This window comes from Chelonoidis abingdonii, chromosome 9 (genome assembly GCF_003597395.2).
Source record: "Chelonoidis abingdonii isolate Lonesome George chromosome 9, CheloAbing_2.0, whole genome shotgun sequence".
Taxonomy (NCBI): Eukaryota; Metazoa; Chordata; order Testudines; family Testudinidae; genus Chelonoidis; species Chelonoidis abingdonii.
Window position 1 is genome coordinate 39,789,604 of NC_133777.1, and position 26,932 is coordinate 39,816,535.

Sequence of the window (26,932 nt, forward strand, 5' to 3'; positions counted from 1 at the left end):
TCACCCACGAAAGCTCATGATCCAAAACGTCTGTTAGTCTATAAGGTGCCACAGGATTCTCCGCTGCTTTTATAGGTTAAGACGCTTCCCTAGCCCTGGGAAGCTGACAGGCCAAAGCTAGATACTGGCGGTGGCTTAACGGAGGGAGCTCTGGGGATTACAGTGAGATGGGAGGGAGGGCTCCTGGGGCATGACAGAGTTATGGAGGGATCTGATGGAAGATAGAAGGCACTTGAAAGTGACGACAGGGAGGCTGTGCTGGATGCAGAGGCAGCATGAGCAAGGGTACAAAGCAGAGTGTATCGGGAGCAGAGAGGAGAGCGTGTTGGGAGGGGAGAAGGGGAAAAAGAGCACAAATGGCAGGTTCTGCAGTGAGGGCCGGGTGCTTGAATTTGATGTGGTAAGCAATGAGTGCTGATGTGGTCAGGGGGACAGGGAAGGCATTATGGAGGGATGAGGGGAGCAGGGAGAAGCAGGCAGGCCAGAGCGGGCAGGTTACAGTGATGGAGGGGAGAGTCCTGTGCTGGGGGTCTCTTAGGCAGAAGGGGAGACATCATCCAACCCCAGGATCATATATGATAACAGAGTCACAGTCAGTCCAGGTTCCTGTCCTTCCTGGCAGGAGGAATAATTAGCCACTGCTATTGTCCCAGATGCCCTGGTTGGCCAGATCCTCAGGCTGGGCAAGGAGCTGTCAATAGAGGTTAGATAATAACAGACAGGGAATCGTCAGTGCTGCAAACCATGAGTGTGATGGTCTAGCTGGCTTTCAGCAAGAGGAACTTCTTGCTCTTTATACGGGTGCCCCTTTGGCCGATGTGGATAGCCAATAATTGGGGTCTTGTGAGGTTGTTCCATTAGTAGGGGAAATTGATTATAAGAGTCAGGTATTTCTTTGGTGCGATCTTGTTTATTTACAAAGAATAGACGCACACAGTCTGTTCCCTGGAACACAGGAGGAACAAATAACAGAAGTTCCTTGCTCACAACTTGAAAGTCTGCCTCTTCAGTGAGTCCTGTGCCCTAAGGAGCTGTCTGTGATCCCTTTCAGGGCTACGCTAGTTTTTCTGGCTTTCTCCTTTCGTGCGCACATACACAGCTGCAACCAATCAATTCCTCAGTCCCTGTATTTGCAATCACTGCCAGGGAAACCCTGAGACCACATTGCTTAACTGTGTCCTAGACCTTGGGCAGTAGCTTCTTATTGTTTCCAGTTATCACTACATAAAGGGGTATTTAATTGCTCCTTCTGTGTAGCCTGAATGAAGGGTATTTTAGCACCCATCAGTTTAACAAAGGTCTGTGATTAGACCAATTTGTTGGCAGCCATAAGCACCTTCCAGCATAATCGCATGGTGGTAGTGCCTAGAGAATCAGGATCTCTGTGTTAGATGCTATATGCATATAGAGACAGACAAAGTCTCTGCCTCAGGTTTCTCACAGTGTAAGAAAGTGCAATGGATGTTGTAGTACCTAGATTTAGAGACCCCTAAGATTGTGGCAGACTCACCTCAGCTAGGAAATCAATGGACTAGGGGGAGATCCTTAGGTTCTTGTTCCAATCTCACTCATAGAACAAAATCCCAATAGAAATCAATGCCTTCATGTAGAGCCTTGTCTACACGGGCTGGATAGCTGTTGGTGTAGTAGTGCAACTACTAATGTAGTCATGAGTCACATGTTTGGTGGGATTTGCACAAGTGTAAATTGTGTCTCTGCTAGAGCTGTGCAGCTAGACTGGAGGCTGACGTTCAGGGTACACCAAGCCCGAGTGCCCTGATGAGCATGATGAGCACCTCCCAGAAAAAAGGGAAGACCTGGTCTCTGCACCAAAAGGGTTTACAGGCAAGGGCCCTAGACAGAAAGGGGAAGAGCAGCACAAGCCAGCTCCTGTGCCTTCTCAGGATTACCCGGGACATTAGGCTGGTGGGTGAGACACGGCGGTGACTTCGAGGCGCAATTGACTGAGGTGCCGAAGGTGACTCAGGATGTGTTTGGGGCAGATATTGGTGAGGGCTCTGTTTGCTGGGTGAATTGTTCAGTGGTTCCCTGGCTCTAATGGGGACATCACCACACACAATGGCAGCAGAAAGCATGGTACAAATGCCCCTGGCAAGGAGAGGCTACAGCAGTGCTGGGGAAGCACATCTCTGAAACCTGTGCATTGTGGTGCCAATTTTGGGGCCTGGACTCAGGGTTTGAGGGGGTCTGAGGCCTGCAGAGCAAGGCTGGCTCCTCCAAGAGGGCAGCAGGTGCTCCTAACAGCACAAATGAATCTTGCTGTTTTCTCCCCCAGGTGTGAAATAACATCCCGAGAGTACTGTGATTTCATGCGGGGCTATTTCCATGAGGAGGCAACGCTCTGCTCCCAGGTACAGCCAAGGCTGCAGGGCAGGTTCTCATGGCCACTCACTCTTCTCTTTCCCTGTCCTCTGTCTCCTCCAAGTGGCTTGGTGAGATTTGGGCAAGATTTTGCAGCTTTCCTTCCCTTAGCTTGTGGGCCCCATGTGAGGCTGCACTGCCCGCAGAGCTCTCCTGCCTTTATTCAAATGGGGGCGGGTGGGCAGGCCTGGCTCTGAGCCACAGACATGTTAGAGAAGGCAACTCTCCGCCCTCTCTGGAGACCAATGCAGGATTTGTGCTGCAGGCAGTCCCCCAGCCCTGGGGGGGATTCAGGAACGAATGTGAAGGGGTGAAAGTGAGATACCAGAACCCTGGTTCTAGTTCTGCTCATGATGTGCTGTGTGGTCTTTTTGCTTCCTCTCCGTGAAGAGGAGAGAATGTGACTTTCCTGCTCCATGTGAGTGGTGGGGAGGAGGGTAACTGGACAGTTGCAGGGAGTAACTTAAGGCAGGTGCAGAGAGCACTGACACCCATATGGAAATTCCCTCACTGACAGGAAGTCAGGTGAGTGGGCTCCCCCTGTCCCATGTGAGCAGGGGGAAGATGCATATCTTCCTGTAGGGTGCAGTCACCAACTACACTGGCTTCCCTGGGCCAGTCCATGTGATACAGGTGCAGAGGTGCCTAGATTCTGTGGCACTAGGCACATTACAATGAGACAGGCAGAGCAATACCTTTGTGTGGCAGGAGGGGGCAGCATATTCCAGCCTGCATTCTAGCCAGGTTTCAGCCTCCAGGCTGTGAGCTGCCTATTATGGGTCACTAGGTAACATGGAGAGTGAAGAGAATGTTTGAGCCCTGTAGGCTTTGTGTTTTGGTGTCTGTTTTGCTATGCCTCTCAGGCCACTTTAGGAACTTCTGAGAGAGGTACCCCATGGGCACTGTGTGCATGGTGATAGGGTATGACTTTACTTATTCACAATGAGGTGGGCATCAAATCCCTGCAAAGTCCAATACAGGTGCCCATACTCTGGCCCCTGCTGGAGTGCAGCACCAGAGCCCTGGAATGCTGTTCCTCTTGCTGGCCATGTGGGGACTGGGAGTCCCAGCAGCTGTATAAGCAAGTGTAGATGCACATGAAGATGGGAATGGCTAGGACATGCTCATGAATCTTGCTCAGTTCTCTAGAGACCTAGGCAGGTGAGTCGTCCCAGACACAAGTGTTAATGCAGTTCTTGGATGCGTAAACAGGGGACTCGAGTAGGACCAGAGAGATTATTTGACCTCTGTATTTGGCACTGTTGCAACCACTGCTGCAATACTGTGTCCCGTTCTGGTGCCAATTCAACAAGGATGTTGATAAATTAGAGAGGGTTTAGATAAGAGCCATGAGAATGACTAAAAGATTAGAAAACCTGCCTTATTGATTGTAATAACTCCTTGAGACTATCTGTAAGTGCCTACATGGGGAACAAATGTTTAACAATGGGCTCTTCGATCTAGCTAAAAAAGGTCTAACATGATCCATTGGCTGAAAGCTGAAGCTAGACAAATTCAGACTGGAAATAAGGTATACATTTTTAACAGTGAGAGTAATTGGAACAACCTATTATAGGGTCATGGTGGAGGGCAAGGTTCTCTAACAGATTTGCTCTAGGAATGATTCTGGGGCACTTCTCTGGCCTGTCATACAGGGGGTCAGATTAGATGATCACAGTGGTCCCATCTGGCCTTGTAGTCTATGAAACAGGTGTTTTATGGCCTTATGCCTCCTCCAGCCCTCACCATGCCCATCTGGAGGCCTCAGCCCCTGGCACAGCACTGTCATGGCTGGAGCAGAGGGCAGTACATCTCCCAGCAACCACCATCACTGCCTGCAGCATGGTTAGTGTGACTGCCTCCCCCTCCCCCCACAGACCCTCAGGGCTTCCAGCTGACCTTGCTCTCTGTTAGGTGCACTGCATGGATGATGTCTGTGGCCTCCTGCCCTTCCTAAACCCAGAGATTCCTGACCAGTTCTACCGCCTGTGGCTCTCCCTCTTCCTCCACGCTGGGTAAGTCTCACTGCAAAAACAAACCAGTGTCTGACATTGTGGGGGGCAGGGGGGAGGTGTTGGTGTCTGTGTCTGGTGCTCATTGTTTCCCTGCAGGCGGTGGGGAGTGGTTATCCCTGCTTGGTTGTGCTCAGCAGGCATCCAGTAGCCTCTGCACCTCAAATAAGTTACAAATATTTCATGTCCTTGGCTTAGGTGCTTGCAGGAGGCAGGCCAGAGGGCACAGTTGAGCCTAGGGCAGGGATTACAGAGCAGGACTGTACAGGACTTTAGTAGCTGCTGCCTCAGCTCTGGTGTTCTCCTGATTTGGTAGGATCCTGCACTGCCTGGTTTCAGTCTGTTTCCAAATGACCATCCTGAGAGACCTGGAAAAGCTGGCAGGCTGGCATCGCATCTCCATCATCTACCTGCTCAGCGGCATCACTGGGAACCTGGCCAGTGCAATATTCCTGCCCTACAGAGCGGAGGTAGGTCTCTGGCAGACGAACAGGCCCAGTTACCTGTTGAGAGCACTAAATCTTACATCACCCAGCCCTGGCACAGCCCAGACTGGGGACCTCAGATTGGCCCAACTCCTCCTTTGTGGACACCACTCGGATGAGGAACGGGATGACAGCTCCTGGCACTTCTGTCATGGGCCATCTCTGCATCTCCCTGGCCTGTGAGGCAGAGGGCAGCATTATTGGCTAGTGACCGACTGGTCCAGTTGCTGAGCAGTAAAATCCCCAGAGCACTCTGGACCCTCTGAGGGTCTCGCCCTTTCAGGACATGGCCCCAAGAAACAGGAGGCCGGGCCCTGCCCACAGTCCTGAGGAGGTACTGAGATGCCTAGCACAGTAAGGGGCCCATCTTGAGTTAGCCTAGTGCAGGGGTCCAGGCCTCTGACATACCTGAGACTGAGAGGTCCATAGCTAATGTCTAAGAGCCATTGCACCACCGCTGCAGTGCTAAGTGAAGATGCTCCTATGCTGATGGGAGAGCTTCTCCATCTCCCCGAGCGGCAGTAGCTTTGTTGATGGGAGAATCTCCTGGGGACATAGGGCTGTCTACGCTGGAGGTTAGGTCAGTATAACTAGGTCCCTCAGGGGTGTGGATTTTTCATATCCTTGACTGATACGGGTCTGTATTGTAGAACTGGCCTTAAACAGAATCCCAGCAATGGGAGTTGCTGCTGGCACCACCTAGGGGCTCTGTCTTCAGAACTCCCCCACCAGGCATGGCCCTCTCTTTACCCCTGAAAATGATCTTGAACATATTTGTACTGCAGGTAGAGCAATATGCCTGCACTCTTCCACAAATGGTCACTGCCTTTAGGCTGCTGGCTATGGGTAGGCCCTGATCTTAAAAGGCTTTGAGTGTTCCCACGGCAAGGAAAAAGGGACAGATAACTAAAACAGCCTGTCATGGCAGGAGAAGCACATACAATATTATTCACACACCTTCCTCCACCCCTGCCCCCATCCTGTAGTCGGCAGCAGAAGTCCTATCGTGCACCCAGCTGATGTCCTGATGCATTTTAGAAGAATGGTAGAGCCTACAACAGTGATACTCAGACTGAGGCTCACAAGCAGCAAGTGGTTCTTTAATGTGTCTCCTGGGGCTCTTTGCAGCACATGACATTAAAACGCTGGTTAATAACTTAATTATTAACCAATGTAAAATCACACAATCAAGATGTTTTACTGTGTTAATGAACTGTAGTTGATGATAATATACTTGGTCAGTCAATCTGCTGTGCGAATATATAGCACTATAATAAATGAAACAATGAACTCACACTACTGGGCAATAGCTAATTTGGCTCCTGAACCACTGAGGCCTGGGTATCACTGGCCTAGAGGAGACCTTCTGTTCCTCACCACTGGATACTGGTATCTAGCTTGAGCTGTATATCATGCTTGTTGCTTGAATGCTACCATACAAGAGTGAGGGCTGACTCAAGACTGGCAGAAGGCCTGATGCAGATACTTCTGCCCCCCCCCGGCCCACCAAGGTAGAAAATGGCTCCCCTGGTAGCTGTTGACTCAGAATGAGGCAGCTCCTCAGTGTCACCGACATGGAGCATTCCAGTGGCTGATAGCACCTCTGTGAAGCTGAGAACCGGCAGGAGCAATGAATAGCAGGGTTTGTTTGGTCTCCCTCTCTGTAACATGTGTCATCCTTCTCCTGCAGGTGGGCCCTGCAGGATCCCAGTTTGGAATCCTGGCCTGTCTCTTTGTGGAACTTTTCCAGAGCTGGCAGATCTTGGCACGGCCATGGAGGGCCTTCTTCAAGCTGTTGGCTGTGGTGCTCTTCCTCTTTGCCTTTGGCCTCCTGCCTTGGATTGATAACTTTGCCCACATTTCAGGATTCATCAGTGGCCTCTTCTTGTCCTTTGCCTTCCTGCCCTACATTAGCTTTGGGAAATTTGATTTATATCGGAAGCGATGCCAGATTATAGTGTTCCAGCTCATCTTCATTGGACTCTTCTCAGGACTGGTGATTCTGTTCTATTTCTATCCGATCAAGTGTGAGTGGTGTGAGTTCCTCACGTGTATTCCATTCACAGACAAGTTCTGTGAGAAATATGATCTAGACGCACAGCTTCATTGAAAGGCGAAGACTGGCTTCTCGAGCAGGTCCTGGAGTTGGATTGTCTTTGCAGCTGCTGGGCCAGTTCCACATGGACAAAACTTCTCATCCTGTGACACATCTAACCCTGACCATGGTTAATTTAAACTGTTTTGTCAGCACTTGGCAGACCTATTTTGCCTTATCTCAGAAGATCTGCACATTTTCTGAAAACAGAACAATTGTGCCTTGTTCAATTTATTGAACTTTTTCTGCTGCCATATTTTTATTACAGTACTTTAATACTACACTTTTAACCAGATTTGTTTACTACTGCTAAGGTGGTGATTAAATGGAAAGGTAGCGTTTTAGCTACTGTTAACTATTCTGCACAGTCTATGGCTACATTTGTTTGCTTTATCCTAAGCACATTCAATCTCAAGCACCTACTGGCCACGTCCTTTCCCTCGGGCTGCAAAATTAGCTTCCATGTCTTAGGGTCTCACAGTCCCAGCAGGATGATTTGACTTTACTGTTTTGTAGTAGTTGCCATGATGAATTTTCTATGGCAGTTTACAGGCTCACCATTTTGTAGGCTAAGCCTGGAGCCTTTGTGACAGTAGCCTTACATGACCCACCTGGTGATGGCTCTTCATGTAAAATCAGTGTGATAAGTATCATCAGCTGCTTGTTGCTAGACTCACCTGTACTCATGGTGAACATCTCTATTTGCTCCCTTCACCTTAATTGCCCTGTATCCACCTGCTTGACTTGCCTGCAATACAAAACCCAGGATGTCTGCCAATCTGACCCCAAATATGGTGATCAGTTAGACACTGAGCATGTGGGCAAGACCCACCAGCCAGACACCTGGGAAAGAAATCTCTGTGGTAACTCAGAGCCTGTCCCATCACTAGCCCTGGACATTTCTGTTTTTTGGTTAGGTTGGCACAATTGATTAAAAAGGGACCTACTCAGTCCTATCTTTTAATGTCCTGTTTCTCTCTAGATCCTATCTGTACTTTATGAACTTCTGTCCTCTCCTCTTTACTAGGCTATAGAGCAGAGGTCCCCAAACTGTGGGGCTTGGATGACTGTTTGGAGGGGGGACACAGCTGGGGTCCAGGCCAACCCCCATGGGGAGTGATACCCAGCTGCCAGCCCTGTGCCCAGGGCTCTGCCCCCCCCCCCCAGCTCAGGGGGAACAGAGGTAAGAGGGGGTATGACCCTGAAAAGTTTGGGGGCCACTGCTATAGAGCATCCCTCTTAACAGTTCCTCCCCTAAGGGATGTCTCTCTCTGAACCTGTTGGCTAGCCCCCAGCCCTCAGTTTAACTCCTTTACAACCTTTTTAATTTTACATACCAGCAGTCTAGTTCCACTGTGGTTTTGTTGGAGCCCATCCTTCTTGTATAGGCTTCTCCTTTCCCCAAAGGTTCCCCAGTTCCTAATAAATCTAAATCCTTCCTCCCTACCCCAGGGGCTCATTTGTACACTGAGCCTCTGCAGTTCTATCTGGCCCTGCGCATGGAACTGGAATCACTTCAGAGAATGCTACCATAGATATCCTGGACTTCAGAGGTTTTCTAGCAAGGTGGCGCAGCTGGATGAGAACCTTCAGAGAATTCTTCCAAAATGTTGATTGGGTAGTGATTCAGTTGCTGTAGGAACAGGATGAATATTGACCAGTATAGACCCTGATTCTATATGCCTTCCGCTCTTCCGTCAAACCTATCACACCATCTTTATTAAATTTATTTAAACACACACAGGCTGGCATTCTGCAACATGGAACTGCTGCCTCATCTTGTTTTATAGATGCCAGTTCCTTGTTCCGAGGCCATCACATCCTGCCTATCTCACTAAGGGAGCAAGCTCCTTGAGGTAGGGCAGGACAAAAGCAACAAATGCCTTAGTTTTCTCACTACATGCATGCTCTCTAGCTGCTGTTGGTCTGATTCCCATCTTCTGGGCTCAAGGCCTCATGCCACCGTTTATGGCTTCTTAGAGGCAATATCCAATTTCACCATATCCATTTTTTAAGCTAGCAGTAGCTCAAGATCAATATAGCCTCTCTGTGGGCTGGATTTCTTCCGTGTCTGTTTCCTCATGACCAAAGTCTGGTCAAGACAGCTGCGTAAATTTATTAGGCTTAGTCCTTTATTTGGGGTTGTGACTATAGTGGCATCAAGTTCCGGCAGACAGAACTTCAGAGGGCTCTGAAAAGCCTCAAAATGCATCATTTGTCCTTCATAGCCAGGGCACAGCAAAAGCGAACACTACATTCAAACACTAACCTATCAGAGAATTTTCATTGCCTCCTGCATTTGCTCTTTGAAATGCCATAAGTTTCTCTTCTGGAAAGATGCTGAATCTGCAGGCTGGTCCTGCTGCAGTAACAACCTGGAGTTAGTCCTTTTCAGGCAGAAACACTGGAGCTGTAATCAAAGAGTTTAAAATTAAGATATTGCTACTGCCTCCATGCTTTCCACAGGCCAGCTAGGCTGGCAAGCGACCTTGTGCACCAGCTTGGCATTCTGAGTGTTGTCTGTGGCTGTGTTTTATTTATAGTCACCCTAGAACAATCAAGCAGCCTGTATTAGGCACAATGTTTCCTACATCAATTACCAGGAGCTTGGCACTTAAAAAAATATCATGCAACCAAAACAAGTTTTTGTATCTTGGTATCTAAAGTTAGGCACCTAGATAAGCAGCCTGGTGGTGTAGTGCTGCTGCTGTTGCTTCCTTTGGCTTTTGGAAAACCAGTTCACTTTATTAGATGCAGGAATATGGATTGAGGTGCCCAACTTTAATCAACCAAGACTGACAATTTTGGCCACCCTAGTTTAAATGCCAGCCAGACACTGGAACTGTTTAGTAAGCACACACTATATACTTGTTACAGTGTTGAAAATACTCATACTGCCTGAAAGCATTTTAACTACATTAACTGCCCACAATCTTCATTAACAAAGAGTTATGGTTGCCCAGCAGTGCACTGTGCCCTTACAGAACATTTAGTTCTACAAGTGGCACTGCATATTCCCACTTATGGGTACTGTGCCACCTTGTGTGGCTTTACTAGCACCACGGCCCCTCAGTCTCACTGAGGTACTGAAGGAGAGATTACAGACGGGGGCGGAATGGCCTCCACACCTCAGTTCCTTCCAGTTGCATGCCTGGACAGATATGAACTCTGGTCTCCTCAGAGCTGGAAACTTGTTTCCTCCAAAAAAAATCAGTGTTCCCTCGCAGTTAGGGTGCTGTCTGGTTCTGGGGTCTGGTGGAACCAAAAAAGTAAAGGAAGCAGGTTTAAAAGGTGTGCTTGCTGCCCAGCTGTGTTCTCAGTATCAGACACCCATGTACAGTACAGTAACTCCTCACTTAACGTTGTAGTTATGTTCCTGAAAATGCGACTTTAAGCAAATCCAATTTTCCCCATCAGAATTAGTGTAAATGGGGGGGTTAGGTTCCAGGGAAATTTTTTTCACCAGACAAGACTATATTTTATATGTATAAATATATACACACACACACACACACAATAAGTTTTAAACAAACAATTTAATACTGTACACAGCAATGACGACTGTGAAGCTTGGTTGAGGTGGAGAAGTCAGAGGGTGGGATACTTCCCAGGGAATGGCTTACTGCTAAACGATGAACTAGCACTCTGCTGAGCCCTCAAGGTTTAACATGTTAATGTAGCCTCACACTCTACAAGGCAGAACAAATGGAGGGAGGGGAGGCAGCATGGCAGACAGAGATAGATTTGCATTTCCCCTTTTTAAGTTGATCAGCGAGTTGAGAGCAGCTGCTGTGAGCAAGCTCCCTCTGTCCCCCCACCCCCTTCTCTATGGAAATGGGGTAAGTGGGGGTAGGAGCAGGGGACACCCTGACATTATTCTCCCCCGCAGCAGGCAGGAGCAGCACATGGCAGTGGGGGGTGGGACAGCTGAACTGCCAGCAATTGATAGCCTGCTGGGCAGCTGCTGCACAGGGAATTTAGGGGAGCTGATAGTGAGGTGTTGGTCTATCCTGGTTCCAAGCCCCCACCAGCTAGCTCCAATGGGCTCCTCTTTCTGCAAGCAGTGGACAAAGCAGGCACCTGCCAAACAGAGTTATAAAGGAACACTGCACAACTTTAAATGAGTGTGTTCTCTAATTGAACAACAATAACTAGGATGACTTCAAGTGAGGAGTTACTGTACCTGAAGTGTCTGGGAGAAGGCCACTTGCCTTCTGGGTATCTAACCTGTCAGACTTTCACTCCCAGCGCCCACAAGTACAGAGAGATTTGTCTGCAACGTCCTCTGCTTAAGGAAGCCCTTGAGGCTAGACCCCTGGGTCTGTTCAGACTTTGGTTTCAAGGTCTGAAAGAGTCAGCCTCTGCCCCTGTGGCCTCCATTGGTTCTGGTTGACTGAAGAATTTCAAGAAGGTGGAAGATGCCAAAATTTCCTCCCTTATGATCCTGTCCGTGCATCTGAGCACCAGGAAGCAAAGGTCTCTGAGGACAATCCCTTATTCATGGAGGAATCATCATAAAATTAGTATAATTACATCTTCGGAATCTCAGTTTTTCATCCAAGCTCTAATCATCAAACTGGGTTTTCAAAAAACAGCATTTGGGATGGGTCCTGACACTTGTAAAGGCTACTCTCCACTGGTGGACTGGCCCCTCAGTAGCTATGCCAAAGCACAGCCCTAAAAATCAAAGGTTGGCGAAAGGGCAGAGCCCCCAGCTTGAACCCCACCCCCAACTTCCTGGCACTGCTCTGACATCACCTCCCACCCTCCTGTCTCTGCCCCCCAAAAGTTTTAAGAATCTGAAAGTGTTAGCAGCAGCTCATGTTAAGTGGACAGTGTATCAGGATCCCCTTGACTGACTGGCCCAGCCACTTGCTTTTCTTTGACCACACACAGTCCTGTTGTACAGGAAAAGGGTGAAGGGGCATGCATCAGGATTTCATTTTCCTTATTGCTTACTAGAGTCTTTCATCTGCCCTATATTTAATTAATGCTAATTTCCTTGACAATACTGAACCAAAACCAAGGCTGCATGTGGATTTTAGAACACTTGACAATATTGCTCTTAAACCAGAAATTTTGGTCTCAGGGCCAAACTTTCAAAAGGATCCCAGCAGAATGCAGGTAAAGAGCAATTAGTGTGCACAACATACATTCTCTGACAGCTGCCAAGGAAAGGGCTCAAACTCTCAATACATGAGTGCAGCTCAGGTTCAATTACCACAGCATGACCCCTTGAGCCACCCAGTTATTGTCACAACAGTCTGCCTTTATGCATTTTACTCTTCGGGCCAACTCACGCTGGAGTAGTGTACTTTACTCCGTAACTTTTTCAATACTGATTCCCCAAATGGGAAGGGGCTACAACCGGGGGGCAACACCAGTTTGGGTGATATAAAAAAGTGTTTGTTCCTGGGCATATAACAGCATAATTCTCTCTTCAAGTACAGCATCAAAAATCAGGATGAGGTCTGTTTATAAAGAAGCAAGTCTGAGCCCCAAGTATGAGCAAAAAAATAAAAATAAAAAACAGATTTTTGTAAGTAGCTGATATTTTGGGAGGGGACCCTTTCCTCAAATGACCCCAAATTTGGATCACTAACCCTACCCTGAATGCACCTGTCTCCACGAGCCACAGAAATTTGTAACAATTCACGTCGCCTTGTGGATTTTAGAGTATTTAGAATAGATGTGTTTTAAACAGTAGGTGACTCTTGACCTCAACTGAACTAGAACTGCTGTTCTACTATAATCTTGTAGCTCAGAATTAAGGATATCTGGGAAATGCGTCAATAATTTTTTTTAACCATATCAACTTTAACCAAGTGCATGAACTCCATTGACAGTGGGTGATTTATTAAATACCTGAACCAGTTGTTTCCACTGCTTTCAACATGTAGGTTGATTTAGCTGTGTTCTTGCTATGTGGTTTATATAAGCACTGAATTAATCATTAACTATAAATTAAAGTGCTGCTTCAGAGAACAGTATTTATTAGCTGAAAATACTATTAAGGGGAGGTAAGTAATCCCATTGATATCAGTAACAGTCGCAGTGCCTTACAATGAGGCATGTCTGGCCACTCAGCCTCAATCCAGCCTATGTGACTGAGACCTGGAAATGTAGTAGGACAAGCGGCTGAATGTAATTGGAATACAGCAACAACTCTGAGCGCTCCAGGAGCTGAGAGTTGCAGCGTTGGCCTCCATGAGCAGAAGCACTATGGTCCTGAATTAATGAAGATATAGGCTTACAGAATGTGTGCAGAAAGCTTTAGGACATACCTGTAAGTTCACTTCCGAAGTTTCTTTATAAAGCAGACCTCATCACGATTTCTGATGCCGTACCTGCATAGAGAGTTATGCTGTTATATGCCCAGGAACAAATCTTTACATGCCCCCAGCCCACACACTCCTCCTCACCTGGCAGAGTCCATACTTTAAAGGAGAGACATGGGCACCATGTTATTGGCAGGACACCAAACAGTCATGTGACCAGAGAATTCTAGTCCATTTATCCAGCTTCCTACCCCATCACTGCAGTAACTCAGGGCCTGCAGTCATGCAATACATTACGTTACATGACTAACATCCATCACATGCACCTCATTCTCTCTCATCCTGTCCCCCGTGAGAGAATCATGCATGCATGGCAGTGTTGGTGGGGAGGGGGCGGGAGGGTTGGTTTTTTTTTTGTAGCGAAGGCATTTCTTGCACCCACCAATCTGTACACAGTATTTAGGAAACATGCCTTCCGTCTGTGCATGGAGGTTGCCAATTTTATTCATCCAGTCTGATTGGCTCCAGTGTGCCCAGTGCCAGTGTGTGTGTAATAGCTAGAAAATGCAGCAGGTGCTGGCGCTGCTCCCTTCTTCTCATGTTACTAAGTGCGTGTAGAGCTGGGATGGTTTATAAACTTCTTTACTTAGATCCCCAGGGACATACCACTGAGCAGGGCCAGGAGCCTGTTTTCTACTCTCATCCTTGGTATGCCTGCTGCCTTCTACTCTTCACTCCCTCTTCCTGTGTTATCATGACTCCCTTCAGCCTCTCAACCAACGGCACAGCTCCTTGCTCTGCTCCCTGTCCTCACCGCCTGTTAAATCACAACCAAAAAAAGACTGACTTACCCCTGGTCCCAGCTAACTTCTGCCCTCCCAGTCCCATCACCCCACACATGCACACTGCTCCCTGAGGAAAAGTAACCCCCCTGCCTCTTTTCCCCTTGGTCTGTTGGCATCTATGGTGTTGTCAGGCCAATTTAAACTGAGCCCCTCAGGGCAGAGTGTTTGTCATTTATCTGGGAAGCACCATGCATACCTGTGGTTGGTGCTCTGGAAACAGCAATAGCCTGGGGAATGCAGAACCTGCTCTCAGTAACTGCAAATCACGGAAATAGCTTTTCACCAGGAAAAAGGACTCATGACTGCTCTGCTGAACTTCAAGGTTTGCTGACTTTGAAACATCAAGTCAACATATTGTCTTGTTATACATGCTGCCCACTGAGCTCCCTCCAAGAGCATGAAGTCATGCACACTCTGAGGGAAGCCGAGAGAGTGAGAAAAAGGCACTGAGACACTGGGGGGTGGGTGGGGGGGTGTCCCTTTAATAATAATTATAAATGTTGGCTCTAGATCTGTCAGTGGTGTATCATAAGTCGGGCAGGATCTTTCACACTGCATAACGGAGCTAACCAACCTATGGAGAGAGGCCTTTCTAAGAGAACCCCTTACTAACAGTCACCAAATTGCCTCCGCTGCAGTTCATTAAGAGACCAAACCAGAGAAGTAGCCTTAAAGGTTCTAGCCCACTTTTGTGGGAACAGTCTGAACAAGAGGGAACCCACATGGGAAACCCAAAGACACAGGAGGTTCTGGTCTGGCTGGAGGAATATAAGTGGCTTCTGTTTTGTTCCTGTAACTGAAGAGGAAAGCCTGTCTAACTGAGCATATAGAAAATCATAAGACTCGATGAGACTCAATGTGTGTGTTGGCTGTTTGTTAGAAAGTCTCCCCCTCTCTCATTGTTTTGTTGCAGGGGTTAGCTAAAAACATTGTTTTAAGGAGGCTGTTGGTCAATCTCACTGGTCACAGATTCCCCCAGGGAGAAAACGCTGCACCTCTCTCCCTGACCTGGGCTCAGGCATGTGAGATTGCTCATGTGACACCAACCCTGGGAGCACTCCATGAAGCAATGCAGTCACACTTCTCAAGCTTTCCATTGGAAACTCTAACCAGAATCAAAGGGACAAGACCAGCCTTTGCACACACAAACATTTTACAGACATGCACTCTGACAAGCCAGGCCTCTTCCTAGTCCCCACAGGCACAGTGAAGATAGAAAAATCCTGCTACTTACTCTCGCAGCTTCTTTTTGTCATCTGTCATTTTCTCTCCAGCAAAGGTTAAGTGATATGTTCTCCATATGTAGGTCCTGTAAAGGCAAAATTCTGTGACTTAAGAGAGGGCAGCAGGAACAGCAGCAACCCACAAAGGATCAGAGAATAAAGGTGACAGCACAGAGGGGACAGAAATGAACACGACTCAGTGAGCGTAAGCGCTGCTCCCTGAGGTACCCGAAATATGAAAGGAGTGAAATCCCGCTCTGTTCTCAGCTATCACAGGTCACTCCAGAGTGGAGTGACTGAGCAGCTAGGACAGGGGTCGGCAACCTATGGCACGTGAGCCAATTTTTAATGGCATGCGACTGCATGCTGGGACTCTGCGTGTCATTAAAAATCCTGCCGACGCGGCAAGCTGCGGGGTCCACGATCCCAGGCCAGAGCGCTGGCCAAGCCGCCAGCCCCTCCCCCACCTTCCCCCAGAGCCCTGCTGCCGCGCGTGCAGCACTCTGGGGGCTGGGGCTGCATGCTCCCCCAGGGCAGCGTTTGTCTCCATGGAGAGGTAAAGACGCTCCCCGCTCATCTGGAGCCCTGCTGTTGCGCGCACATCGCTCTGAGGGGCAGGGCTGGGGTGCACGCACGGCGGCTGCAGGGCTCCAGATGAGCGGGGAGCCTCATGGTAAGGGGGCCGGGGGGGGAGGCGCAAGGGCACCGGAGCGGTGGGTTGGATGGGGGGGATTGGATCCCGGGGGGGGGGGTTCTGGAGGGAGCAGTCAGGGATCAGGGGGGTGGGATGAGGTATGGGAGTCCCGGGGTCTGTTTGGGGGTGGATAGGGGTCAGGGCAGTCAGGGGACAGGGAGCAAGGAGGGTCCTGGGGGAGCAGTTAGGGTGGGAAGGGTCTCTGGAGAGGGTGGTCAGGGGACAAGGAGCTGGGGGGGTTGGATGAGTTGGGAGTTCTGGGGGGACTGTCAGGAGGCGGAGTGTGGAGAGGGGTTGGGGCAGGCAGGGAGCGGCGGGGGTGGGGGTGTTGTATGGGTCCAGAGTTCTGGGGGTCCTGTCAGGGGGCGGGGAGCGGTTAGACAGGCATGGGAGTCCAGGGGTCTGTCTGGGTGCAGGGGTGTGGATAAGGGTTGGGGGAGTCAGGGGACAGGTAGGGGGTAGGATCCTAGGGGGGCAGTCAGGGGACAAGGGGCAGGGAGGCTTAGATAGTGGGTGGGGTCCCAGGAGGGAGTAGTCGGGACAAGGAGCGGTGAGGGTTGGGGGGTTCTGGGGTGGGGGGAGTCACCCAGCCCTCTGCCCTGAGTCCTGACCCCCCTTGCCACACACACACCCAGTTCTCTGCCCTGAGCCCTGCACCCCCACACAACCCCAGGCCCCTGCCCTGAGCCCTGTACCACCCAGCCCTCTGTTGATTCCTTCAGCCCGCCCCATGACCCCAGTCCTGACTCTGGCACCCCCACACATACCCAGCCCCCCTACCCTGACACCTACACCCCCTCACATGCCCCCAGCCCTCTGCCCTGACTCTTGCACCCTCCACATCCCCAGCCCCCCCACATCCCCACCCTGAGCATCAAACGGGAGTCACATTCCCACCTGCACCCCTTACACCAAATGGGAGCTGCCCAGGTAAATGCCCCCGCACCCAAACCTTCTGCCCCAACCCTGAGCCCCCTCCTTCATTCTAGGTCCTGGTCAGACCCTTCACCCCCAGCCCTGTGCTCAGTGCACTCCCACCCTCAGCTCAGTGCAGAGAGAGGAAGAGAATGGGCCAGAACCAGGGAGAAGTTAGGTACCCACCATATGTGGGCAGGGCTGGGACCCCAAACCGGCAGTGGGCTGAGTGGGTCTGGCAGCCGGGATCCTGGCTGGCAGGAGCCAGAGGATGAAACCCCTGAGCGGCAGTGGGCTGAGCCGCTCAGCCCACAGCCATTCTGGGGTCCCAGCCACCAGCCCCACACAGCGCGCTGCTGTTCTGGGGTTCTGCTGCCAGACCCTTCCCAGCTGGAGTCCCGGCCGCAGGCCCCACTCAGCCCACTGCCGGCCTAGGTGAACAGAACCCCAGACCAGCAGTAGGCTGAGCAGGCCGGTGGCGTAAGATCAACATTTTAATTTAATTTTAAATGAAGCTTCTTAAACATTTTTAAAACCTTGTTTATTTTACAATACAACACTAGTTTATTATATTCTATATAGACTTGTAGAGAGAGACCTTCTAAAAAACATTAAAATGTATTACCGGCACACGAAACCTTAAATTAGAGTGACTAAATGAAGACTCGGCACAGCACTTCTGAAAGGTTGCCGACCCCGGAGGTAGGGCCTTCAGGCTCTTACTGCCCCACATGTGCTTTACAAGGGATTCCACCTGCAGTTATGTCTCTTGGATTGATTACACAAATGAAGGCCAGGATTTACGTGCCTCAGAGACAAAAGGAAATGAACAGGATTGTGTGGGTGGCTGCTTTACACTCCTCTTGTTGTAGGAGAAACGGTAGTATCAAGGTGCATCAGATTGCCCATAGCACCCCCTTTCCCCTGGGGAGCCCCCAACTCACCAGCTAATGTGCTGTATGCCCCCTTCCCGCTCCTGCTTCAGCTGCACATATCGCTGGATGGCCTTCTTCAGGTCCAGGACACTGGCATTCTGTACCACCACGACAGCTAAAAGGGAAAAGAGTGTCACCTGGCAATGGCCCCAGAGATGCTGTCCGAAGGGAGGCAGAGCTCCAGCTCCCAGACCCTGCCCTCACCTGTTGGAAGATGCACTTTCAGTGGAGTTGCTTTGTGCTATTTGTGGAGAATGAAGAGCAACACCAAGACTGGCTTTCCTTAATGCTCCAATCCAAAAGCCTGTGCCACAACTGCACAGGGCTGGGAACTGGCTGACACAAAACCAGCTTGGCAGCTGGTGAGAAATGAGGTAGGGACGATCTGTCTGGCTGTATCAACTACCACACAGGAGTATTTTACTTTATTGCATCACAGCATTTTAGGCCCCAACCTGTGTGTCTGACTCAGAAGATGGTTTGGGCTGCATGGGCCTGGTGAGAAGGCACTAAGCTCCAGCACTCTGATACCCTTCTGGCAGTATTCAGAACCATGCATGACAAGGAGTTTACCAATCTAGCCCTCTTCACAATATTACCATGGTAGGGTGCCATGTGGAGGGGTCTGCCCAACCTCAGACACAGCACCTGCTGCATTGGCTTACTAGCTGGCTCAATAATTAAGTGTACTGGATTGAATTTCCTAGAACTCCTCCTCAACCTTCTGATCCCATTCAAAACCCAGCCCCTGCAGATAGCCTTCTTTCACCAAGCATGGAATTCCTCCCCAGAGCCCATCAATGCCACCCCTAGGGAAGGTCACCTCACAGTGAGCTAAGCAGTGGGGTAGGCACTAGATCAAGTGGCAAGAGATGTGGGAACTGAACCTTGGTCTCAGTGTCCTCCCCAGATCCAACCCCACCTCAGCCTGGCTTCAGTAGGAGGCTGAACACACGCCCAGTGCCACTTAACTGCAAGCAACTACCCCAGCTAGCTCTACCACTCTCCCCTCACTCCAACTTCTAACTGACCAATGCTCCAGAGCGCTAAGATGTGCCTGAGATTTTTCAAGGGAGATTATTCAGCATGGTCCCTGCATGTGTGCCATTTAACATGACAAATACATGTCATGCATACATGTATGTAGGGGTAGGCCCTACACAACCCCTGAAGTAGCACATGGGAGCAGACCCACTTCTCTGGGCTTGTAGCCCCTCCCTTCTCTTTAGATCAAAGATCTGGCCAGTGATCTATGACAGGCCGTCAGTGTGATCTTCGATAAAATGTCTACTCTGCTATAAAAGACCTATAGCCAGCCACCCACCCTCCCACAAGAAGGGTGGATCTCAGAGCCCATAATAATTTGAGATATACCTATCTCATAGAACTGGAAGGGACCTTGAAAGGTCATAGAGTCCAGCTCCTTGCCTTCACTAGCAGGACCAAATACTGATTTTGCCCCAGATCCCTAAGCTGCCTCCTCAAGGATTGAACTCACAACCCTGGGTTTAGCAGGCCAATGCTCAGACCACTGAGCTATCCCTCCCTCCATGCTCCAGTTTGGACCCAAACATCTATGCTGCAATTTTTAGCCCCATAGGCTGAGCCCTGCAAGCCAGAGGCAACTGACCTGGACTCAGACTCAGTGCTGTGGACTTTTTATTGCAGTGTAGACATACCCAGAGAGACTCCCAACACAACCCTGACAGTCAGCGTAGCGCGCCACGGGTGGGGAGAGAAGCATGTCAGGGACTTACGCATAACTTCTTCATCCGCCTTGCACACTCGCACAGTCATGGCTTGGCCATACTCCAGCGCAATCTGAGAATTGATTTCCTCCACGGTGACCTGTCCAAAAAGTGAAAGACAGATGAACCACCAGGTGCACCTTGCTCCCCACGGCCCTGTTAGCGCTCTGAGGGGTGTGACTCAAAGCATCTGGCACCTGCAGCCATGGGGCTCTGCCCTCTTGCCTGCCCCCCCCAGGGTTCTGGCCCCCCGCGTGGCCCCAATCCTTACCCCCCAGCGCCTCCACAGCCCTCCCCCCCCCGGGCTTTTTCTCCCCACCACCCCCCTTTCTCCAGGGCTCTGCCCCCCCGACTGCCCATGCCTGAACCCCTGCGCCCCAAGCTCCTCCAGGGCCTGCCCCCCCACCCCCCATTCTCCGGGCCCTGCCTCCGCAGTCACGTTGGCACGGCCGGAACGGGACCCGACCCCAGCTCCTGTCCGGCTCGCCCCAGAGCGGGGGGAGGGTGTGTGTGTGACGCAGTGGAGTGACGCGCACAATGTCGCCTGGGGGCGGGGCTTGGCGCTGCCAGGACAGGGGAGCTCCGCGCGGGGGGCGAGCAAGCCTGCACGGGGATCGCAGAGCAGCGGGTCCTGCACGAGGCGGGCCAGTCCCTCCTGGAACGCTCGAGCACCTCGGCGTGCGCCAGCTCCTCCTCTCGGGCCCGGCTCCGCCATCACCGCGCGCGCGGCTCGCCAGCAGGGCGGGGCTGAGCGCGGGCGGAGCTTCCCGTGACCGGGAGAAGGGAAGAGGCGGGCTGCAACGTGACCCGAAGCGGAATGCTCCTGTTCTGCCCGGCTTGCGGGAACGTGCTGGTGGCTGAGGAAGGCGCGAGATGCCACGCTTCGCGTGCACCACGTGTCCCTACGTGCGCAACGTCACGCGCAAGGTAACCCCTGCTGGCGGCAGTGCCCCTACTGCCGCCTGCCCTGGCGAGGCATGTGTTTCGGTGGGCGGAGACTGCCAGGCCCAAAAGCCGCTCCTGGGCAGAGCAACCAATCAGAGTCTGGAGCCTGGCCTGGGGATGCTGGGGCGGAGCTGGTCGCTGCGGGCGGAGCCTGGCCTGAGGGTCTGCTGGGTGTGGAGTGGTTGCTGTGGGGTGGGGCTGATGTGGGTGTGGCTCATGCCATGGCATAGGCACCCCCACCCAGGCCGCTGGGTGAATCAGGTTGGGGCCGGCTGGAGCCTCATGGCCCTGTTGTCCCACAGGTGAGCAGCCGGAAGTACCGAAGCTGAAGGAGGTGGTGAATGTGTGCTGGGTGGTGCTGCGACGTGGGAGAACGTGGACTCCACGGCAGGCGAGTATCATCCTCGGGGCTCGGCTGGGGATGCCTGGTTGTTGCCCCCCCCCCCCCCCCCCGGCTAGCTGTCCTGGGAGGGCTGGGAGTTGAGCCAGAATATGACGGACAAGCTGAGTCAGGGAACAGCTCCCGGCAAGCCGGCTCCCAGCCTCTCTCCAGTACAAGAACGGTCCCTCTAGCCCAGGATCCTGACTTCTGATGGTGGCCAGTGCCAGGCACTTCAGAGAGCGTGAACAGAACAGGGGAATTATCAAGTGATCCATCCCCTGTCATCCCGTCCCAGCTTCCGGCAGTCAGAGGCTAGAGCCATTCAGAGAATGGGGGTGTGTCCCTGCGCATCTTACCGAATAGCCATTGATGGATCTGTCCTCTAATTCTTTTTTGAAACCCCTTATAGTTTTGGCCTTCGCAACATGCCCTAGTATGAGTTCCACAGGTTGACTCTGTTAGCTGAAGAAACACTCCCTTTTGTTTTAAACCTTCTGCCTATTAATTTCATTGGGTGACCCCTAGTTCTTGTACAATGAGCAGGCCGCAGAGGTCCAGAGAGGCGGGAGCCACTTCCAGTTTTTGAGGCCCCTAGCCATAATAAAAATAAAAAATGACGACACATGAAAAGAAAATAAGGCACCAAAAAAGAGTTTTCAGAGGGAGCTCACTGATGATATACAAATCACAAAAATGAGTAAGGCAAAAGTGGAGAAAAAGGAGGAACAAGGACTCTAGAAAAAGGTAAATCACAATGTAAAAAATACAATGCAAGCTAACTACAAAATGTCTTTCCTAGCTGTTATGTTATATGGAGATATACTTATTCTCATAGAACTGGAAGGGACCTTGAAAGGCATTGAGTCCAGTCCCCTGCCTTCACAGCAGGACCAAGTACCATCCCTGACAGATTTTTGCCCCAGATCCCTAAATGGCCCCCCTCAAGGACTGAGCTCACAACCCTGGGTTTAGCAGGCCAATGCTCAAACCGCTGAGCTGAAGCATGTAGCCAACCATATCGGAAAAGTTCTGCTGTAAATAAGTAGCTTATCCAAACTTGAAATGCTCTACTGTAAATAAGTAGCCTATTGATGCTGGAAATGTTCAAAAGTAAATATGTTGCTATCCACACTTGAAATATTCTGCTGTAAATAAGTAGTTTGTCTACACTTGAAATCTTCTACTGTAAACATGTACACAAATGCTGAAAAGACTTAAAATGAAAGAATACCAATTTAGAACACAAAATGAAACAGGTTATTATCTTTATCACTGAATCAAAACTCAGGTATGCAAGATACAATAGGCTGAACTGAAGACAAAGGGATGACATATGTATAGTAAACACAGACACGGATACAGATAGAGGGATAATGTCCAAAAATCTCAAATTTGTGTCCTCACAAATGTTCACCTTGAATCTGGGCCTATAAACTATGAAAGCCTATGATGATGGCTAAGCTACCAAGCTAAGGCTCAACCAACTAGTCACCTCTTGTAGGTACCATATGAAGATAATAAGGAGGAATTCTCACACATTAATTCCTTAGTCAACTAGACATAAAACTATAAAGACACTAAAATGTGACAGTTCTCTCCCTTTAGACATGCACTTGATCCAGCAGCAGCCATTAGTAGTGGTTTGTTTATATAATCAGCTGATCTGAGAGGACACATTCATCACGGTCTAATCTTGTGCCAGCAGAACCGATATATTAATATTTATGAATATTTTTAACTCTTTAATATGACTGACAAATCTGTATCAAATAACAAACAAAATTATGTCTTTTACCAAATCACATCTCTTATTTGCTTAAATTTGCAGCTCTAAGATGAGAGTGTGTGTCACATTTTGGTCTGATAGGAATGTGCATAAAAACAAGTTGTAAATTTTGTTGGCATTTGATAAGTTTCACAAGTTTCTAAATTTGAGCCCCCCTTTGAGCTTGAGGCCCAAGCCAAATGGCCCTCCTGGCTCCCCCTCTGATTGGCCCTGGTTATGAGAAGGAGTAAATAATACTTCCTTATTCACTTTCACCTCATCAGTCATGATTTTCTAGATCTTTATCACATCCCCTCTTAGCTATTCTTTTCCAATTGTAATATCTTTTTGAGATGGGGTGACCAAAACTGCACACTGTTTTCAAGGTGTGGGTGTACCATGGATTTATATAGTGGTATTTTATATTTTGTCTTAGTGTCTATCCCTTTCCTAATGGTTCCTAATGTTCTGTTTGCTTTTTTGACCTCCTCTGCACATTGAGTGGATGATTTCAGAGAATTATCCACAATGATGCCAAGATCTTTCTTGAGTGGTAACAGCTAATTTAGACCCCATCATTTTATATGAATAGTTGGGATTATGTTGTCCAATGTGCAGTGCTTTGCATTTATCAACATTGAATTTCATTGGCCATTTTGTTGCCCAGTCATCCACTCCTGAGAGATCCCTTTGTAACCCTATGCAGTGTGCTTTGGACTTAATTTTGTATCATCTGCAAATTTTGCTACCTCACTGTTTACCCCTTTTTCCAAATCATTTATGAATATGTTGAACAGCATATTCTGGGTCTGCTTACTTGCATGGAGCTGTTGCCATTTCTGTGCTTGCAGGGTAGGGACAGATCCCACTGGGAGTAGGGAAATGCAAGATTTTTGCCTGGAAAGAAGTGGCTTCTGGCCCTGCCTTTCAGCGGCTATGAGAGCAGCATTAGTGCCCCCCCATATCTTAGAAAGCAGGTAGTCCTCAACATGTTAAATCCATTGGCATTAATTCATCTATTGGCATCTGAGTTCTCCCATCATGTAAAAAGTGAGCCAGTGGACATCTTGAAATAGCTCTTGAATGGATTGTGGAAGGCTGAAATCTATCCCTTCAGATAGAGCAGCTCTAGAAGTGAGCTCCTCTGGCAGAACGAAGAATTGCTTTGCTAGCCCTGGGAGCTGTACTCACTGGAGTTCTTCTGGTTTCTTTTGCAGAGCCGTGTCCCAAGTGTGAGCATCCTCGGGCCTACTTCATGCAGATTCAGACCAGATCAGCTGATGAGCCCATGACCACTTTCTATAAGTGTTGTAATGCCCAGTGCGGCCACAGGTGGAGGGACTAATTTTTGCTTCAGATTTAAGTTCTTCAGTATCGTTTTTGCTCTTTGTTTGAAAATTCCCCAGCTTGGTTGTATGAAAGATGGTAACATGGACTAGTGCATGATATTAAATTAACACTGGCTGCTGCTAGTGCAGGCATTCCCCATAATCTGATGGTCCAGGGGCTGAAGGTTATGCATATACTGCACATTTTCCTGATAGCAAACATTGTTAGAACAAAGAGCTGCCTCTGTTTAGAGATTATATTTTAAAATCTATTTATTCAGCAGTTTCCACTGCAACGCTGCTCTTTTATAGGGATACATTGTTATCGTTTATTACTAACCACAGCTGTGATCTAAGATTGCAGGCCAAGAAATGACAGGAATGGTCAGTATCTAGATGAGAAGCAGCCAAATAAAATGTTTACGTCATACTATTGCTTCAGCGGGTGATTCTTCCCCTGGATCAGTTCTGAACTCACAGAACTGGGGCCCTGTTGTACTATGCTCTGTACAGAAAGCTGACAAAGCCTGTCCCCTTGCCCTAGATTGCTTATGAATGAAAGGAGAAAAAAAAAAGACAGGTGAAAGATGAGGGAAAAGAGATGCAGCATATAAGGAGCATGATCAGACTGATGGAGAGGAATTGTCATTTTAGTTTTGTGTTTCAATATTTAACTCCTGTGCCTGGATGGTAGGAGGCCAGTGTGTGAGTGGAGGTGCCTGCCATCTCATAAGGCCTAAAATCAAGGTCCTGAGTGCTGGACACTAAGGATACCACAGTGCTTTTTCAGGCTTATTTTAAACAGAGGCCTTGTCTGTGTTCAAAGTTGCACTGGTTTAACGAATGGTGTGTTTAAAAAACCTTCAGCAACTAGTGAAACCAGTGCAAATCCCTGTGTTGATACACAGTAGGATTCAAACCTAACTTATATTGATGTATTTTGATTCCTTAGGGAGTTAATATAAGTCATAAGCCATAAATTACAGTGGATTTAATAAGGCAAGAAAAGATACATAGGATTTAATAAAACACAATAGAATTACATTTAAGAATTGTACAATAAAGCGGCACGACAAAATAAAAAGACAGACTACGTAGGATGTCTAACACATACAGGAAATACAGTAGTTTCAATGTAACATGCATATAGGGATCCCATATACACAAAGGCTTTTAGTTTTCGTGATACAATTTAACCCCGTACTTAATACAGTGTGGTATACATGACCTCTATATACACATATGAAAAACCATTACCGTATTTACAGATTTAAACATTTATTTAGCATCAACATTAACACTGAATACTAAACATTTAAAATACTGCAAATGCTGGCCAATTGGTTGCAGGACGGGTAGGGGAGATCTCACTCAAGACACAGGCATCCAGCTTTATTTACACACTGCGCCATACATTCTTAAATGATAAGTAGAAGAGAAGATCAGACTTACACTTATATTCAAAACTCACTCTGTACCATCTTAGGTCCTTCTGATCTGTCTTAGTTTTAGGGAGTGTAGTCTCTACAGGTGCGGTCTCTCTTCAAGCTGGAGGTAAAAGGGCGGATGCTGCTGCTGGCAAGGTAGCTGCTAGCAGGCAGTTGTTTGTTGCCAAGGCAACCTTAGAATTCTGCTGATGATGATCTTTGAAGCTTCTTGATCTTCCCAGGTAGTGCTGTCTTCCTTTGATGTCTTGCTACTCTTGCTCTTCTCAGTCTGCTGTCGAACCCGCTAATGTCTAACTCACTACAGTCTCAGCCTGCTGGCTGTCTGCCTCATATACTGGTTGATCGCTCAAGGTCAACTCATTAACATAATTTGTCTAGCTCAGCCAATCTGCTTCCATATGTTAGCATATTTCCTCTTCCTGTCTAGATCCGTTTCTTTTTATTAGCATATTTGTACGTCCTGACTCGCTTCTTCCCCTCTTAAATTATCCTATTTTTAGATAACTGAGCTCCTCCCTGATGCCATCTTGTTTGCTAGAACTTTCCACTATCTAAATTTGAACTGCATTATCCCCATCTCTGCCATTTTGGTCAGCCATGTTGGATTTTCTAAATTTCAACTGTCATTAGTTTCTACTTATTTAGAACTTTAATCTTAAAACTAATTAATATTTTATGCAAGCCAAAGTTTCCTGATACTGTCACCACCTTAATTATATCACTTGAGAAAAGTGAATTTTATGATGTTTTTAAACCCTCTCTGAGGTTTTTCTGCAAGCCTTTATTAAGGTGCTGCAAGGTATTTCAGAACATTCAGAGCAAAAATCTCTTGTTACAGCTGTGCTTTGAAAAACCATATCTAGTCGTGAAAGAAACGCTGCAAGGGGCACCCCACTTTGGGGGTTCTGTCCTTGGAGCTTTCCTTTCACACTCAACTAGTTTTGAAAGTGGCGCCTATGAGAGTGAGGTTATACCTAGCCAGTAACCAGTTGGTACATTCTGCAGGTAGCACATTTAAGATGTTGCTGTAGAAAATGATTTTTGGGAAAGCAACATATAAGTTCTATATTCATCTTTCAATGATCTCACATCAAATGGGACCAATTTACAAATACAAAGATTTGTTTTAATTGCTAGCTCTGCACATTCACACTGGCATTAGCACATCTGTGCTTTTTCCATTTCATGGATGATCCATAAAGACTTTGCAATCAGCTTGGTTTACAGTTCTGTTACATGAGGTAGAATAACACTTAACTCCCTCTCCCAGAACTGTGCCAGCTCTTCAGGCTTTGGAGGAGTAAAATGTAGGAAAAATGTACTTTGGCAGCAATCTGCTGAGAATCGTCGTAGGTTTGCCATATGTAATATCATGGATAGGGCCCTACCAAATGTATGGTCCATTTTAAATTCCTCTGCCCGTGAAATTGACCAAAAATCATAAATTTCATG

At 48.6% G+C, this 26,932-nt stretch overlaps 3 protein-coding genes across 10 annotated transcripts in view; 2 read left to right on the top strand and 1 right to left on the bottom strand.

Moving 5' to 3' along the window:
• Nucleotides 1-7,341, top strand: part of RHBDF1 (rhomboid 5 homolog 1) — a 95,848-nt gene extending 88,507 nt beyond the window's left edge. For all 8 annotated transcript variants that reach the window (XM_032794666.2, XM_032794665.2, XM_032794662.2 and 5 more), the window contains 4 exons: nucleotides 2,297-2,372; nucleotides 4,297-4,397; nucleotides 4,711-4,864; nucleotides 6,570-7,341. In XM_032794666.2, the coding sequence (XP_032650557.1) occupies nucleotides 2,297-2,372; nucleotides 4,297-4,397; nucleotides 4,711-4,864; nucleotides 6,570-6,989 (751 nt within the window). In that variant the 3' untranslated portion in view covers nucleotides 6,990-7,341. The remainder of the gene's footprint in view (nucleotides 1-2,296; nucleotides 2,373-4,296; nucleotides 4,398-4,710; nucleotides 4,865-6,569) is intronic.
• On the bottom strand, nucleotides 5,959-20,342 carry SNRNP25 (small nuclear ribonucleoprotein U11/U12 subunit 25). The gene is given in 8 exon segments (XM_032794670.2): nucleotides 5,959-9,384; nucleotides 13,259-13,321; nucleotides 15,332-15,406; nucleotides 17,874-17,979; nucleotides 19,622-19,756; nucleotides 20,222-20,275; nucleotides 20,278-20,309; nucleotides 20,311-20,342. Coding segments are annotated over 7 exon segments (474 nt in total). The 5' UTR covers nucleotides 20,328-20,342; the 3' UTR covers nucleotides 5,959-9,384; nucleotides 13,259-13,266.
• A 32-nt stretch (nucleotides 20,343-20,374) lies between these two features.
• On the top strand, nucleotides 20,375-24,462 carry POLR3K (RNA polymerase III subunit K). The gene is given in 5 exon segments (XM_032794669.2): nucleotides 20,375-20,487; nucleotides 20,490-20,548; nucleotides 20,868-20,894; nucleotides 20,897-20,948; nucleotides 23,922-24,462. Coding segments are annotated over 5 exon segments (324 nt in total). The 5' UTR covers nucleotides 20,375-20,429; the 3' UTR covers nucleotides 24,050-24,462.
• Nucleotides 24,463-26,932: the final 2,470 nt, after the last annotated feature.